At 36.4% G+C, this 16658-nt stretch overlaps 2 protein-coding genes across 4 annotated transcripts in view; one reads left to right on the top strand and one right to left on the bottom strand.

Annotated features, from left to right (window-relative positions):
• The window catches only part of GALNT2 (polypeptide N-acetylgalactosaminyltransferase 2), a 72866-nt gene that overhangs the window by 8757 nt on the left and 47451 nt on the right, over window positions 1-16658 (bottom strand). The window contains exons 3-12 of the mRNA XM_014070174.2: window positions 14441-14594; window positions 11570-11668; window positions 11387-11454; window positions 10925-10990; window positions 10344-10465; window positions 8538-8625; window positions 3851-3938; window positions 2537-2640; window positions 1584-1710; window positions 99-191 (exon numbers count right to left, since the gene is read on the bottom strand). Coding sequence (XP_013925649.1) covers window positions 99-191; window positions 1584-1710; window positions 2537-2640; window positions 3851-3938; window positions 8538-8625; window positions 10344-10465; window positions 10925-10990; window positions 11387-11454; window positions 11570-11668; window positions 14441-14594 — 1009 coding nt within the window. The remainder of the gene's footprint in view (window positions 1-98; window positions 192-1583; window positions 1711-2536; window positions 2641-3850; window positions 3939-8537; window positions 8626-10343; window positions 10466-10924; window positions 10991-11386; window positions 11455-11569; window positions 11669-14440; window positions 14595-16658) is intronic.
• PGBD5 (piggyBac transposable element derived 5) overlaps window positions 1-16658 on the top strand; it is a 155651-nt gene that overhangs the window by 104087 nt on the left and 34906 nt on the right. The window contains exon 6 of one of the 3 annotated variants that reach the window (XM_087718106.1): window positions 12158-13107. The exons of the other annotated variants lie outside the window; for them this stretch is intronic. Within the exon in view, the coding sequence (XP_087574232.1) occupies window positions 12158-12177 (20 nt within the window). The 3' untranslated portion in view covers window positions 12178-13107. Of the gene's footprint in view, window positions 1-12157; window positions 13108-16658 lie in introns of those variants that run through there. 3 annotated transcript variants of the gene reach the window in all.

Here is a 16658-nt window from a genome sequence, read left to right as displayed (position 1 = left end):
AGAGATAAGGCTGTGTGCTTATTTTAATTACCATTAATTTACACCCTGCCACCTCCAGACAATAGGTTCAAATAGCTGAAAGGAATAACTGGACTTACTTGCCATAAGGTACATTTCTGGCAGAAGGCACTGCTGCATAATAGAAGTTTTTGTATTCATCCATCCAGACTTCTGCTGCTCTGCGTGTATTTCTGAAAATAATTTAAGGCATAGTATTAATTTTGTGCTCTGGTATTTGTTTACTCCTTTGGGTAGTGAAAAGTCTTCCACTTTAAGGGCAACGCTAAGCAGAATATGTTATCTCTCAAAAAGCACAACTATTTGTTGGCTTTGTATTCTTTAGCTCCTTTCTTCAGGATTTGTCTTTGTGGAAGGAAAATGGCATGAAGGATCACTTTATTTTGGCTATGAGTCAGTAGACAAAGTTCCTATACTTAGACTAAAGAGTACATCTAGCATTGTTCCATACTCCAAAACCCTGGCTAAGTAGGAGTTACGTATACTCATTTATCTTGTACAAGGCACTGTCTCATTTTAAAGACACAATTACCTTATGTTCTCACATGGAAAAAACAGATTATGTAGTCTTTTCTAGATTCTTCATCATGTCACTCCCAAACTACTAGAAGAAGTGGAACTAGAAGGGATGCGGTATTCTACTTTCCCTGATGTGATTCTACCTTTTAAAGTATATCAAGCACATTTCTGGCTAGCAATTCAGAAGAGTTCTGAATTCTTTTGCTCAATCTCCAATTCCCTACCTACCACTTAGCAAACTCCAAGTCCTAAGACTTCTCTCAACAGGATGCTTTCCAGATTTATGAAAGTCAAATCCCAGATTTCACTAGCCAAATGCCACCTTATTAAGCCATTTGGCACAGAGGCTAATATTTAATAATTAAGGTAGATCTATACAAAACTTGTTTATATATTGGAGATACACTGATTCCTTTTCTGTTTTAACAAAAAAAAATGGAAAAAACCTGCCGGATCACCAAGGAATATATTAACACATGGATGGTATACAATAAATGTATCTGGAAATGTTTCCAAACTCAAAAAAATACTATATACTATATGTATGTATACATACAAATATAATGACATAGACTATAGCAAATTCTTTGTTATCATTATTCATATAATAATGATAACAAAGGATTTGCTATCATCTAGGTCTTTACATTGTTCTGAAAGTTTGTTTCCAATGTTAATGATAACATTGAAGTTTTCAAATAAACTAATCAAAAACTACATAAAACATTTTTATAATGTAAATATATAATCTGCAAAAAAATTTTTTTTTTACATTTCTGCTGATTGGTATTGTTTTTGTTATGGTCTTGGTTTTATTGTTTGGTGAAGGACCCCATCTCTTGATTATATGTGCTAACAACCATTGATTGTGACATTCTTCCTAGCTGTGCATGTTAATTTTTGTATTTATGATGGAAATTTGTTTTTAATTTATTTTAAGATTGTTTGCTATCTGGAGTCACTTGCTGAGATGGATGGCCATGTAAAATGAATGAATGAATGAATGAATGAATGAATGAATGAATGTTATTAAGTCTTAAATTTACCTTGCAAAAACAGTTCCACTTCCCCCTGGGAAGGTATAAGGATGTTGCTTGCGGAAGACATGACCAACTCGGCTGCACGGGATGATTTCAAGACTCCCACCGCATTGCCACACACGGAATGAAATCTCTGCATTCAGAAAACAACCAATGCAAATAATAGGTTTTTTTTCCTTCTCCCCCCCCCTTCCATCTTTCTATACATGCTTCTTTTCCATCTAATAAGATACTTTTTTTTTAAAGTGAAAAATTCCCTGCTTTTAATTGAAAAATTAAGCATATTTATGTAACTATGGAGTTATTATAGTTCTATCCAAAATGGGTCACTTTCTGTATTTGCAGTTCAAATAAGTAAACGGTGGCTCAAAATCCAATGTTTAGCAGATAACCACAATAATATGGACATCATACAATTACTTGGCTTTTATATGAACACCCAAGTGTCATAATGAGAAAATGAAGTTGAGATTTATAATTAAATATAAAGTCACATATGCTCTTAAAGTATAAGTTTCTAGACTAATAATACAAAATTAGTTTAATTTATCTAAAGAAAATTCCCAATGATGACTATTCCTATGAACTACATGCCCTACTTTTAAGTATTTAAAATGCACGGAATATCTTTGCAACCTTGTTAAATGAAACACTTTGACAAGTATTTTTAATTAGCACAGAATGCATTTCAAGTAATTTATGACTTTTAAATATAAAGATCCTGTGGCTGCTTTCTTCAAACATTTCTCTGACTTTCTACTTCATACTTATTTTTTTGATAAAAAGACTAATTTTACAATGGAGCCCTGTTGTGGCTGAATATTTGCCAATAACCTACTTTAAAGTATTAACTGCTGCTTTAATCCACTCCAGGCAGAGATCTAAAGACATGAACTGACAAAAATGAGGCTAAGATTTGCTAGCCTTCAAAAACAATGCTGTAAGTAAAAAATTCATACCTAGATTTTCTCCACCCCATACATCCATCATCATATCATACTTTCCCAACTCTTCAAAATAAAGTTTGTCCATCACAAAGAGTCCACCAGCTATCATTGGTGTTCTAAAAAGAAATAGTAAGACGTAAAGAGCAGACAACGGGCATCAAATATTCACACATTAAATCTTAAGGTTCCAAATGAGTACTTTCTGTCCATATTTAAAAACTATTAAATTCTTTATTAGCCATCTATACTCATTGCTCCAATGGAAAACTCTATCACTCATTCATGAACTCAAGATTTATATATGGTCAACTAGGTCTTAATTCTTTAGATGTATTACTGATGTATAAGATGTATAACTGGTTACCAAAAATTTCTGAAATACAAAGTACACAATAATATCAAGCCATAGTTATTCTGTAAGATATAAGTTGGTTCTTAAATAATGTTACCTTTGAATTATTTTACTAGCATTTTTACCCAATGATCTGTCCAACTTAAATAATATATTCTGCTACCATATAACAGTCATGCTTTCAAGTTTATTTTTCATAGAATCTTATAGAATTATAAAATGTGCTGCTAGTGTAAGCAACGTTATTATGCATAACAGAACTTTGCAGCAGTACCAATTTTGATACTTGCATGGGAAGAGAAATGATTCCTTTAACAATAATTTAATAATACTGGAGAAATTAAATTTCAGCCTGCCTAAGTTTGATTATTACTAGTGATAATCAAAGTATGAAAACAAGAAAAATATACATGTTTTTATCTCTTGTTGCACTTTTTTGGTCCCAGCACATTACTATGAGATCAAGTAATTCTCTATCTGCTGATCTGGCCACCATGTTAATTAGAGAGCCTTGCGTCATTTGTTCTACTTTCCAGATGTGGTTGCACAGCAAGAAAGTAAGCCAATAAACCAAGGCCCACAAATAATAGATTTCAATTCCACACATGTTTTTAAAACATTATAATTTGCTTTTTTGCAATGTACCCAACTTCATGTAAACCTTGTGCAGGTACTGCTTCACTATGTATTATTTGCAGTAATAGTTTCATCTAAGAATGCAATGTTAAGGAGTGTCAAAGCAATACATTTGTTGTAAGGTATGAAAATGGCAGAAACTAGTCATGTCTGTGTTCAGGTATGCGGTATTTTGAAATCACTTGCATTTGGCAATACTGAGTTGCGTGTTTTAGGAGGTGTCAATTTAATTACAACAGCAGCCTGCCAAGTCTAACTTCAGAGGTGGTAGATCAAAGTTGCACTTACTAACAACAAAATATTGTTTTGTAAGGGGATGGGTGTTGGGAGGAACATACTTTATGGAAGCAACTGGATTTCCTTGCCGTGCTCTTCTTTGCTCAGGTGTCATGTAATCCCACTTGAACACCAGATTCCAATCAAAGCCTAAGAGATTGTAGGGAGAAACAGAAGGAGAAAATGGACAAAGTCACAATGTACATGCCTGGATATTAATAAATGTCCCCTTTATCTTTTGCCTAGATATATGGTCGCTGAGTTATGGATTGTAGATATGAAGCTATTCAGATATGGTTTAATTCCAGGCTCAATTTACCTGAATGTCTTTGCTGTTATATAACACTTTCAGAAATAGATGTTATAGAAATTAAGATGAGATTAGGAAAATCCCAAAACAAATTTAAGTGCTTTTAAAGTAGAAAAGTGATATTAATTAATTTAAACATTAGTAAATAATGTCCACCTTATTTTTTAAACAGTTTTTTTATTTCCTAATTTCCATCCCCTTTTATGACATTACCACAAAAAAATATTCTTCACAATTTCAACTTAGTTTGGATTGCAATAAACCTTGTCAGATTCCCCAGTTTTGAAAGGTCAATAGGCAATCTGAATATTTATCCCGTTTGATTTTTGTCTATTTGGCTATACTTTAAAACTGTTTTGACTTATTTTGTGCTTGGGAGGAAATTACAAAAGAAATCTATGTGTAAGCAGCAGGTATCAACTGATCTGATCAGTAGATGGCACCGAAGTCAGAAGCTTGAATCTGTGTTTCTTGTCTTCCCTGGCAATTTTTCTACCTCCAGCTGCTATTTCCAAAAATATTATTTTAGCTTCTCCACTCCCACAGCAGATACCATCTGACTACATTTTGAAGGAATGGCAATCCACTGACACCTCCTCAAGCTCCATGGGAACCATCTTTTGCTTAAACCCCTCTTCTCCAAGAACTGTCTTTGGCAGAAACCACTATCCAGCTATCATACAACATCAGAATATAACAATGAAAGGGTGTGTGTGTGTGGATTGGACAGCCTCCTGCTAGCTATCCTCCTGCTTGTATTGCCACTACTGTACTACTCAATACTACAGTACTCAGTACTGCCTCTTACTAGCTTTCCTCTCTGATAACTTATCAGAATGTGGGCTGCTGAGTCCTCCCATTAAAGGTAGATTAAAACTATCTTCCATGTTAATCATGCTATGAATCTTGCAGCATGTAATTTCCCAAAGATGTCACAAGTGCTACATTTGCAAACAATTTTTCAAAAGATGTTTAGTTGCATTCTTAGCATTTTAGGCACATAAGACTTTCGGGCAACCAGCAGTACTTTTCCATGCTAATAGAATACCATACTTTAAAAAAAAGACCCAATTTCCATCATTGGAAATTATAGCCGTGTCATTTGAAAAACATGCTTCCTTTTAATACTACACTGTGTTGAGTAATAGAGCAACATGCTGAGCTTACCAAGTCTTCATTTACAGCAAAACATTACATTTCATTGTATAAAATGCCATTAATATAAAAATAAAGTTAAAACCTCAACATGTATATACACACCAGTAAACGTTAGGGGGCTCTTTTGGAACACGAATGAATAATAGAGCACAGGAAAACCTGTAACATCCATGGTATTAAAGAAGTACTACTGACACTAATACATAACATGAACATATCAGCTCAGTTTGATCAGAGGGTCATCGCAGACTGGGCACTGAGATAACCTGTGTGGTTACAGGACCACACAGATGTCGCCTTTTTATTTTTTTTCATACTGAAATCAAATCATTGCCACCTATATTCCAATGTCTCCTTTTTCAACCCTTTTCACAACTACATGTGATCCCAAATTGCACAATTACAGTTGTGATCCCAAATTGCGCAATTACAAAATTACATTTCTTATGCTGAGAATGGCAATATACTGTACGAGCAGCATTTTTACACTCAAGGGATTCTACCTATTATAGCATGCCAAAATAGACTGCCACGATCATCAACTATCCAGAGCAAAAAACCCTCACAATAGATGCCATACAGAATGTAACAGAGTACCCAGGAGAGGTGATTGATGATGTCAAGGATACAAATGTGTTCTTAACCTTAGCTACAACAGACTTTGATAGCAATGCTATTATTAGGGGTCCAGATTTCCCTCTTTGCTTTTCATCTTTGAATTCAAGAAAATTCACGTCTAGGCTTTCCTAATTCATTTTACAAAACAAATGAAGGACAAATCCTTCACACAAAGGACAAATATGAAAACCTGAAATCAAAAATCAATACTTAGTGTTCTTCCTTATCTTTTTTAAAAATCCTCAATACTATAACATTGGCTGTTCCAATATTGCTAAAATATTACATTGCAATTGGATTCCCTTGCAGAGAGTTGAAGATAAAATCTATTTGTTCAGCCCTTCACATTATTTTAGAAAAGCATGTTTATAAAGATACATTACATGCAGACATAAACACAGTTCTTTTCTCACATTATATGAGATGCAGAATCGTGGCCTTATTTAAATTGTCAAGGAACCAGGAACCAGATATATATCTACACAGCACCAGTAGGGATGTCAATAGAAAAGAGAGATAAATAACGAATAATGCATTAAAATATATTTTAAAAAATTCCAATTTCTACACTTGCATCAAATGTTGAGACACAAGTAAAGGTGGAATTCGTATCACAACATATATCATCATTGTGATGCAAACTTGGCTTTCTGTAGATGACTCTGATTATATTATCCTGAAGCAGTTGATGGAAGTGTCAGGGGATTGAGGGTACAAAATATTCTGAATTTGAAACAGTGCTTTTAATTTCAAAACAGGATGTTCCAACAATTCCAGGAGTGATTTGAATTCAGAGCAGCTCTGAATCAATTTCAAAACAGCCAGCTCAGGGTTCAAATAGGGATATTTGAAGATCAAAAACACTTAAGCAACCCACATAAGATTTAAAGCAACCATTCCAAAATGTTCAAGTTCAATATATTTTGAGTTCCCATGATCAAGAGGCTTGAAATTAATAAACAATGTGCTGGAATTCCCAATCTATTTTCTTCTTTTCATCTACTTAAGTGAAGCAATTAACATTCTGCTAGATAAGCTTGACTCTTGGTGACTTCAAAGGCACAATGACGTACCTTTCTCAGCAGCGAGGCGGATGTGATTTGATATTAACTATCTTTTCTGATGTTCTTTGAATTTCTCAGTTTAGCCCAGTGTTTCTCAACTTTGACCACTTGAAGTTATTTGGACTTCAATTCCCAGAATCCTCCAGCCACCCATCCAGGTTGGGGAATTCTGGGAATTGAAGACCACACATATTCAAGTGTTTAAAGCTGAGAATCACTGGTTTAACCGATAACCCTAGAACAGCCCTGGTAGTTTCCCCCATTCCAAATACTAATCAGATCTGATTCTGATTAGCTTTTCTTGAGGTCAGCTTAGTGCTGCTACCTGAACTGAATGAATTCTAATCCAAGAATAAAAAACTGATAGTCATTTGCTGAATTTGAATTCAGCAAATGACTAGAATTCGATTTCATTCTAATCTAGATACAGTTTCTCCTTTATGGACCAGATTTGCAGGTCCTGAATGTAAATTCAATCCCAGATACTGAATACATACATCACTTAGGAGAGATTTTTTTTTATCATTTTCACTACTTTTCCTTGAATATATAGAAATGTTTTAGAAAGCAAGAAAAGGAAAACAGGTACCATATTTTTCGGAGTATAAGACACACTTTTTTCCCTCCTAAAAAAGGCTGAAAATTTGGGTGCATCTTATACTCCAAATGTAGCCCTACCACTTGCTGGCCCCTACCCTACCCTTCGGCTTCCGTACGGTCTCTTCCTGGCTGCAGATTACCACCAACAATGGCTTGTGTTTCTGGGCTCTGCATGTTGCGTTTTCAGCCTCCAAATGCTTGAGGTGCAGTACCCAAAATGGCTACCCGGAACAGCTGCTGCCTTCTCTTACCCCTTCTCTGCTTTGCCTGCTTTAATCACTGGAACTCCCTCAGAGGATCCGCTGTGCTTTTGAAGCTGTGTTTCAGCCCAAAAATGAGCTAAGTGATCTTCCATGCTTTGCCTGCTTTTTTAATTGCTGCTCCCTCCGGCAATCAACTATGCTTTAGAAGCACAGCACCCATCATCCCCAACCTCAAAACCAGCAAGCAAACTAATGTGCTGAAGCTGACCAGGCTAAGGCCTAACTACCGTAGATGAATACCTGGTAGGCAGAATTCCCCCCCCCCTTTTTTTTCCTCCCTAAAAACTAAGGTGCGTCTTATATTCTGGTGCGTCTTATACTCCAAAAATACATTGTTTTATTTCAATTTCCCAAGTCTTCTTGACAAAGCTGAGACACAAACCTCACAGGTTCAAAACTGGCAGTTCCCACCTCTGAGCCATGGAACTATAAAAAACACAGAAAGCTGTTCTGTGGGGTGTCAGGATATTTGTATGTATTTTCTATAGCATCTCTTTTAAGACTTCAGGCAAAAATGTTTTCCATCCCTTAGATCTGGGCCTTTTAGCAGAAAGATTTCTGTTGCACACTGAAAAAAAACATGAATGTTGTTCTAAAGGCTGGAAGCATGCTTTGACATTTTACTCCATTTATTTACACAAAGGTAAAAAAAAGTACGTTTCTCAAGCTAGTATCTGGATTATCGTGACACATTAAGAGACCCAGGAAAGACTTCATATTCCAATAAAATACATACCGCCTTTTAAATCAGCTGAGGCTCCCACATACTGGAAATTGTCCATATTAATTACATCAATGATAGGAGATACAACTCGGGTCTTGTCCTGAAATATGTTTCAAAGCAAAGGTTAATGAACAATAGGCTCTTTGTGTTATTTTGAATGTTACAAAAAACATGCAAAAACATGATCTTATTTAGAAGGCTAGCTTTTAAATCCCATGTTATCCACATATAGAGTGGCTAGCATTGAGCCACCTCCCCCTCTAGAAAAAAGAAATCCACCGTCCTGCTCTAAGAACCTGCTGTTTGCTGGCAATTAAGTACAGTAGGCTTACTGAGCTATTTTGCTAATTCAATTCAATTCTCAAGCAAATTAAACATTCTAAATCATACAGGGAGAGGTTTGAAAAGGCTGTGCGTAGCATAAGGCCTGATTATTTGCCTTGCTCCCATGGTATCTACCCCACAACATCTGCCTAACTGGTTTGATCTGGTTTCTTCAGCTTTGAAGAGGCAGTATTTGCTGTCTGTTGCTGTCTTCTCAAGGTTGGCTTTGCATGCATTTGTTCTTAAGGCTTGGTCTTGTGTGGCCAGAATTTGTCTTTCTATCTTTTTCTTCAATTTCCTTGCTCTTAGCCCTTGCTAGGTCTTTAACAACAACAACTACTACTACTACTACTGCTGCTGCTGCTGCTACTACTACTACTACTATCATTATTATTATGTTAATCTTTGGTGAGATTCACAGCCTTTGGGGCTGGTTGGTAGCTCAACAGCTCGAATCCTAACCAAGGACCTAGGAACTGTTAAGGTAACGTCGGAAGATATAAGTTGTTCCAAGTAGGGTGGTTTTTTGTAGTGTCAGAATGTTCAAGTCAGGTAAATTTAGAATTTCCAAATAGCGAGGTAGCCCTTTAGGTATTGCTCCAAGGGCTCCAATTACAATCAGGACAACACACGATTTCTTTTTCCACAGTTGCTCAACCTCAATTTGCAAGTCCCGGTATTTTGTGATTTTTTTCTTGCTGTTTATCTTCAATTCATGCATCACCAGATATTGCAATGTCAATGAATCATCCTCCTCCTCCTCCTCCTTCTTCTTCTTCTTCTTCTTCTTCTTCTTCTTCTTCTTCTTCTTCTTCTTCTTCTTCTTCTTCTTCTTCTTCTTCTTCTTCTCCTCCTCCTCCTCCTCCTCCTTCTTCTCCTCCTCTTCCTCCTCCTCCATCATCATCATCATCATCATCATCATCATCATCATCATCATCATCATCATCATCATCATTATGTTTCAGAACCACTTCTTCAATTTAGAATTCAGTCAATAAACTTATTTAAAAAAACAAACCATGAAAGTACTGCTTAAAATTAAATGAAGGCTACTTCAGATAGCCAACTTATAAGCAGAATTGAGCCCCAAATTTCTGTTGCTAAGCAAGATAGTTGTTAAGTGAGCTCTCCCCCATTTTACAACTTTGCTAAGTGAATCACTGCAGTTGTTAACTTAGTAGCACAGTTGTTAACTGTCTTCCCCATTGACTTTACTCGTCGGGAGGTTACAAAAAGTGATCACATGACCCCAGGACACTGCAACCAACACAAATATGAGTCAGTTGCCAGCGCCTGAATTTTGATCCTGGAGATGTTGCAACAGTTGTTAATGTGAAAAATGTTCATAAGTCACTTTTTTTTTAGTGCCGTTGTAACTTTGAATGGTCACTAAATGAATGGTTGTAAAGTGGTGGACCGCCTGTACTTTTCAATGCAAAACAGAATCCAGAGGCCCATTCTTAGAGACCATTAAGATTATTTCTCGCAACTAACCTCAGCTACTCTCTCCAGGAGAGGCTCCAGCCAGTGCTCGTTGCATTCACAGTGACTATCCAAGAATGTAAGTACTTTTGCTTGTGCTGCATCTGCCCCACGAACACGAGAACGCATCAAACCTGAAAATCAAGGACACATACTTGGCTTGATTGCATTTTGCAACCAATTGCATTTTTGCTGTACTGCCTATTGTATTGTCCCCCCTCTGATATTAATCTACCTAACAATCTGATAGAAAGAGTGGTAAACCAATCAGAAGTTTTCCCATATAAAGTACCTAGGAAGACTTCAACAGAAACAATCTTCAGGCACTTTAACTTAGAGCAGTACAAGAAAGTCATTAGAAAAATCAGATCTCCACTTCGGAACTGTTGATTTAAGAAAGGCTTCCAGGAAGATGTTGATTAAGGAAAAAAAGTGAGCTGGAAAACATAATTTAAAATAGCTATCAGATGAAATGCCTGACTTCCATTGTGCAAACTATTATTTCTACATTCAGTGTGTTCAGAAACAGAAAACTGCTCTTTTAAACAAAGCTTTAATCTTCATATTTTTTCCAGTCCTAACAAGATGCTCACCTTCCCGGCGATCATTTCGCAGTATCTTCACTTTCTCAATTTTACCTAATAAAGCACCATCCTCTGCTAGAAAAGGGGGAAAAATAACCCAGTTAATTCTTTATCTTGAATCAAGAAACGATCACAAAGAATCTTCCCTCCTTGGAAAGTTCCCAATTTTCAGAACTAAAGCTCATCTGATTTCCTACAGTTTTCCACTATAAGCCTATTTTGCAAGTCTGAATGATGACAATTTCATCTTGAAAAAATAGAACAGGCAGCTTACTTAAGGCAAATTATGGCATTAAAGGTGCCAGAAAGTAAATGCTTTGGAAACTAAAATCAACCTAGCACCCCAGATGAATATATGCCCAGTAACTCAGAAAACTCCAGCAGTGTGGATTACAAGTCCCATAGTCTTTTGTCAGAACAACATAATATCACATGCATTGCACTAAATAACAGCCTTGTGAAAGTACTTACAATCATTGCTGTAGTCATCTACTAATATAATTTCCTTAATAAGATGTGGTGGGCTTTTTTTGAGAACACTAAAAAGAAAAGAAATTGAATGAGAATAATCACCTAGTTCAATGCCCCGAGAAAAACTATGAATTATCACTTTGTGGTAGCCCTTTGTGGTTTAAGAAAATGTTGCAGAAATACCTGACAACAGTTCGAAGGAGAGCTGATCGGGCCTCGTTGTGAAAAGTGATGATTACACTAGTAGCTGGTAAGTCTATCCGCCATTGTTTTCGTTGACACCTTAAAAAGAAAGACAAAAAGGCTCTAAGCTATGGTTCCATTTGCCCAAATGAACCCAGAAGGCTGCTTAATATTTAGTTTGAAGACTGCAGGAAATGTTACAAGCTTGTCACTAAGATGATCTAGATCAGGGGCCCCTAACCCTTGGTCTGTGGATTGGCACCACAGCATGCCAGAAATCAGGCTACACAAACTGAATCCATGGGATTCAGGCAGCATGCAAAATCACACCCCATTCCAGTCCACAGAAAAACTTCTCTCCACAGAACTGGTTCCTGGTGCCTAAAAGGTTGTGGAACTGTTGATCTAGACAACTTGCAAGTATGAGTCATATTCATGGTTGTCCCAAAGATGCTTCTTAAAAGTCAACTGGGCTTTCTGGTTTTTTTCCCCTTGAAAATGTTTCGCTTCTCATCCAAGAAGCTTCTTGAGTTAGCACTCATCTAATGACCAAATGACTGCTAAGGAATATAAAACTTCTCTCCACAGAACTGGTTCCTGGTGCCTAAAAGGTTGTGGGACTTCCATTCCCCACCATTCAGCCAGAACTAAAGAAGCTTCTTGGATGAGAAGCAAAACATTTTCAGGGAACAAAACCAAGAAAGTCCAGTTGCCTTTTGAAAAACACCTTTGGAACAAGCATGACCTGGATGATTGAGAATCTCCATAGACATTTATTCATGGGACAGTTACTATGTATTTATCAGTTATGTATTCATGTGTTTCTGATCCTTATAAGACATTATTGGTACCAACCTTTCAGTTTATAAAATGGAACACTTACTGTTCTTTTTTCCAAAAATACAAATTCCCATTCATGTGTAATTATTTGCTATATTTTTTTAATTTAAATGGGCTTTTAGAATGCCTGAAGGGGAAAGTCTCTTTTTCTGTAATGTCTTAGAGCTTAATAAACATAGACATTTCTAAGAATGCTTTCTTCCACGATTGCTTAGTGAGAATAAACAATCAACCTGAATTACTGCTGAAATATGCTGCATCATGTTTTTTTCACTTACAATCCATGATATACTAAGTTTTATCAATCCTGGGGAAAGAGGCTCTGTATGATGGCAAGACATACATATTTACAGTTTCACAAAACATTCAGCCTATACAGGGTCTAAAACAGATAATCAGGTTATTAGGTATCTGATATCCTGTTTCCTTAAGAGGTAGACAACTTACAAGCTATAGCCATGAAAAAACATGTAGTTCAACAAAATTCTATCATTAAAAATACAAATGATCCACATAAAGCTAATCAAAATGAATTAGTTTAGTAGTCTAAGAGGAATTTAGGGCTAAGTAAATCAAAAGCCAAATGTTTATAAACGACTTGGCTCATAAAGTGTTAAGCTGCCTAAAAATTTCATAGACAAAAGGACTGATGATCTGGTTGCCCAGCTCATCTCAATGACAAGCTTATAACATATATGCTGCAGCAGTCTTTAATCCAAATATTAAGTAGCCTTTTGGGCTCATTTGGGCACATCTTTTGTTCATTCCCAAAATTCCAGAATTAATTAAATAGCAGCAATAGCAGTAGACTTATATACCGCTTCATAGGCCTTTCAGGCCTCTCTAAGCGGTTTACAGAGAGTCAGCATATTGCCCCCAACAATCTGGGTCCTCATTTTACCCACCTCGGAAGGATGGAAGGCTGAGTCAACCCTGAGCCGGTGAGATTTGAACCGCTGACCTGCTGATCTAGCAGTAGCCTGCAGTGCTGCATTTAACCACTGCGCCACCTTGGCTCTATGTTTCCCATGCCACTGGACCCTTCCTTAATATAAGCAATAGAAGCAGTTTTCAAATGTTTTTTGTTAACTGCATAACAAGCTTGTAACTTGGCATCAATGTTTGCATCTGAGGAATTCTAATTCTAGTCTGAAAACTGAAGACCAAATTTAGAATTGAAGGATGCTACCTTTTCCCCCCGGTTCCCAGTATTTTTTAAATTTTAGCAAGATGACTATTTCTTTATTACATCAAAACAATTAAACATAAATCTAAAAAAAACCAAGGTCACAACAGGGATTCAGAATATTCCATGTGATGAAACTAATGTGCAGGCTTCCCTGTTGCCAAGGGATCTCCAGGCCTGTGGGAAAAAGGCATGTTTTGAGGGCTTTCCAGAATCACAGATAGTGAGAGGTAAAAAGGAACCTAAAAATAAAAATACATATCTTGATTTTGCCTTATGTGTGAGGCTGTTATCATGCACATTTATCTGAATAATTATTAATAAGCCAACTTTGTTTCTAATAGATGTTTGCACAGTGTTAAATAAAGCAAAACATCCAAAGAGATTGAAAACAGATTAACATTGACATTAAAAATAGTAAGGGTGAAATTAAATCTTCAGTTGTGCACATAACATCATCCCAGTTAGGCAAGATTTAGAAACCATAATAATGCCAAGCAGGGAAATAATTGAGATGCCAATGCTGACACAGTACCAAGGACGTTGCCTTTCTAGCATATTCCAAATCAAGCAGGAGTTGTGCAGACTGTATAATTTATTCTTGAATTGCTTTGTATAGTTTTAGAATTGTCATTCAGTGCTATGAATTACTGCAACTCAGCAGAGAATGTTATGACAGAAATATAAATAGGATCAAACAATCTGAGCTAACCACCACTGAACTCCTTGAGAGCTGCAGCTGAGCAATTTGCTCAATATTCATTTTCTAGTTCGGGTACTTTTCAGCTTAGGCACTATTTGTTACAAGAAACAAATATATGTTTCTAAAGATAGGTAGTACTTACTGATCATGTCTTGTATCCTGAACATTTCTGTCCATTCGTAGTTTATCACTCTCCACTTGATTAAATTTATTGCGGGCATATGGGTCTTGACCAGCTTTGACCATAGTGACTCCAACATAACCATCCTGGTCAAAGTCTTGCCACCTAACTTTTCCTAAGAAGAAAAACTGGTATTAACAGAAAACCTAAGATAATTTCTGGCTTTGGTTAAAAACACTTTTCAGTATATAGAAATATATAGTCAAGTTCTCAAGGACCATTAGCAGATGACATCTCTCTTCCAAGCCCACTCAAACATTGCTGTACCTCCTACACTTGTAACATCGCTGTCACTTTTTAAATTCTGGATGGCATCTCCACTGTGGTCTGCTATTTGCTTTGAAAGAAAACAGAAACTGAACAGCTGATGTATGGTTGTATCTTTTGGTACCTCTGCTTGTAAAAAGTGAACAGGGTCATAACTGTACCTTTCATCAAATGCATTACTGAGTATACCATTTTATCTATTCCTGCTGGAGTAGGAAATGTTTTAGCAGCTACCTGTAAATCAATCTGTCTTCAACTTAGCTGTTAGTAGTGAAAACAGGTTCCCTGCTCTACAACATTTGTTTGGAATATTAAAATTCTTTCACTACTAGCACACAACACAGCAAAAACTAAATGTTTCCAAAGAACAGCTTCTGAAGGCAATAGGACACGTACATTAGGATCATTTTTGCCTTTGGTATTTGCATAATGTTTTCTTATTGGATCATCCACTAAATGTTATTTGATATAAGCTATTTATACCCCAATTAAAAACCCTTGAATAATCTTACAAATACCTGCAAAGATCTTTCCACTCAATCTCATGGTACTGTAACTCTTTAAGAAAATGGATATTTGATCCCCAAGTTATTAGAAAAGGTGTGACAAGCCTGCATTCAACCACGTCTTCCTGCTGGCTGGACCAATGTCAAGTCATCCACACAGAAGTCCAAACAAATACTTTGTGCTGACTTGTACTATCTTTGCTGATAAGGAGTATTAGTTTAGATTCCCATAGGAAAAACTGCTGGTAGGAAATAAGAGGAGCTATGGGTTGAACTGGCATCAAAAGAAAGACTTGAAAAATTAAAATATAACTGTCTTCCCATTCACTTCATATATAAGTTTTGTGATTCCATTCATATTATTCCCTGTATATCAGGGGTCCCCAATGCCTGGGCCGTGACCTACTACTGGGCCTTGAGCTGTTTGGAATTGGGCCATGGAAATGCTGGGCGAGCATGAGAGCAAACATCCCCACTTGCACGAGCAGTGGGAGCATTTGGGCGCAGGCGCGCTGCTCGTGCAAATGGAACTGTGCATGCATGCCCGCTGCTTACATGGACCCTTCCCCTCTCCCCAATGGCAGTGCGCAAAGCCAGAAAGGATGGGGAACTCGGTTGCATATGATAATGTATTTTCAACTTATTCCTCACTACTTTTACATTCAATCTATATTTTTGTGATATTCTTTTATTCTTGATCCTCGTTTTACTGCACATGGTTTAATAATCCATGCCTACTCTTTTTTATTTAATTTTATGTTTTAGCTTACATATTCAACTCTTTATTTGGGCGACTAACTTGGCTGACTCACCCAAGCTTTACAGAAAACTAGCAGATCATACTATCCTAAATTTAGAGCCTAAAATAAGTCTAATACATTGTACTTTGTGGTTTTCATTATTTATATTGTGCACATTTTACAATCTGTGTGTAATATCTATAAAAACTCTATGTAGGTATAGCTTATCAAAACTATTCCAAAGCTGCCCCGGAGCCACTTAACTAGTGATAAATTTTATTTTTCACAGATTGGTCCCAACAGTGATTAAAATTCTACTCCACAGCAAGCTAGTGTGTGAAGTTTTTCACTGTTATGATTTGCTTACTTTAAAAGATGAAAGGAAGCATAGTCCATTTGATGTTTTGGTACCACTGACTCTTCAGAAACATTCCCATTTCAGATTTTTTTTTTTTTAAAATCAGTCAGGAAGATTAGAGGTTTTCAATAAGAAGACAGTAGGGTTTCCAGAATCCTAATTGTTGTTGCGCAATGATTCAGGGTGGATTGTTTAAAAATCTTTTCAGCGGGTTAATAGTTCTCCTTTTAACAGTACAGTCTTGTGATGTCTACTCAAAAATAAGCTCCACTGAATACAGTCAATTTTAAGATGAAGTAAACTATACC

Source organism: Thamnophis sirtalis, unplaced genomic scaffold (genome assembly GCF_051295495.1).
Source record: "Thamnophis sirtalis isolate CommonGarterSnake01/CBP01778 unplaced genomic scaffold, rThaSir2_p1.2 scaffold_6, whole genome shotgun sequence".
In the NCBI taxonomy this organism is placed as follows: Eukaryota; Metazoa; Chordata; class Lepidosauria; order Squamata; family Natricidae; genus Thamnophis; species Thamnophis sirtalis.
Note: the sequence above shows the minus strand (reverse complement) of the source record. Positions and strands in the feature narration are given on the sequence as shown.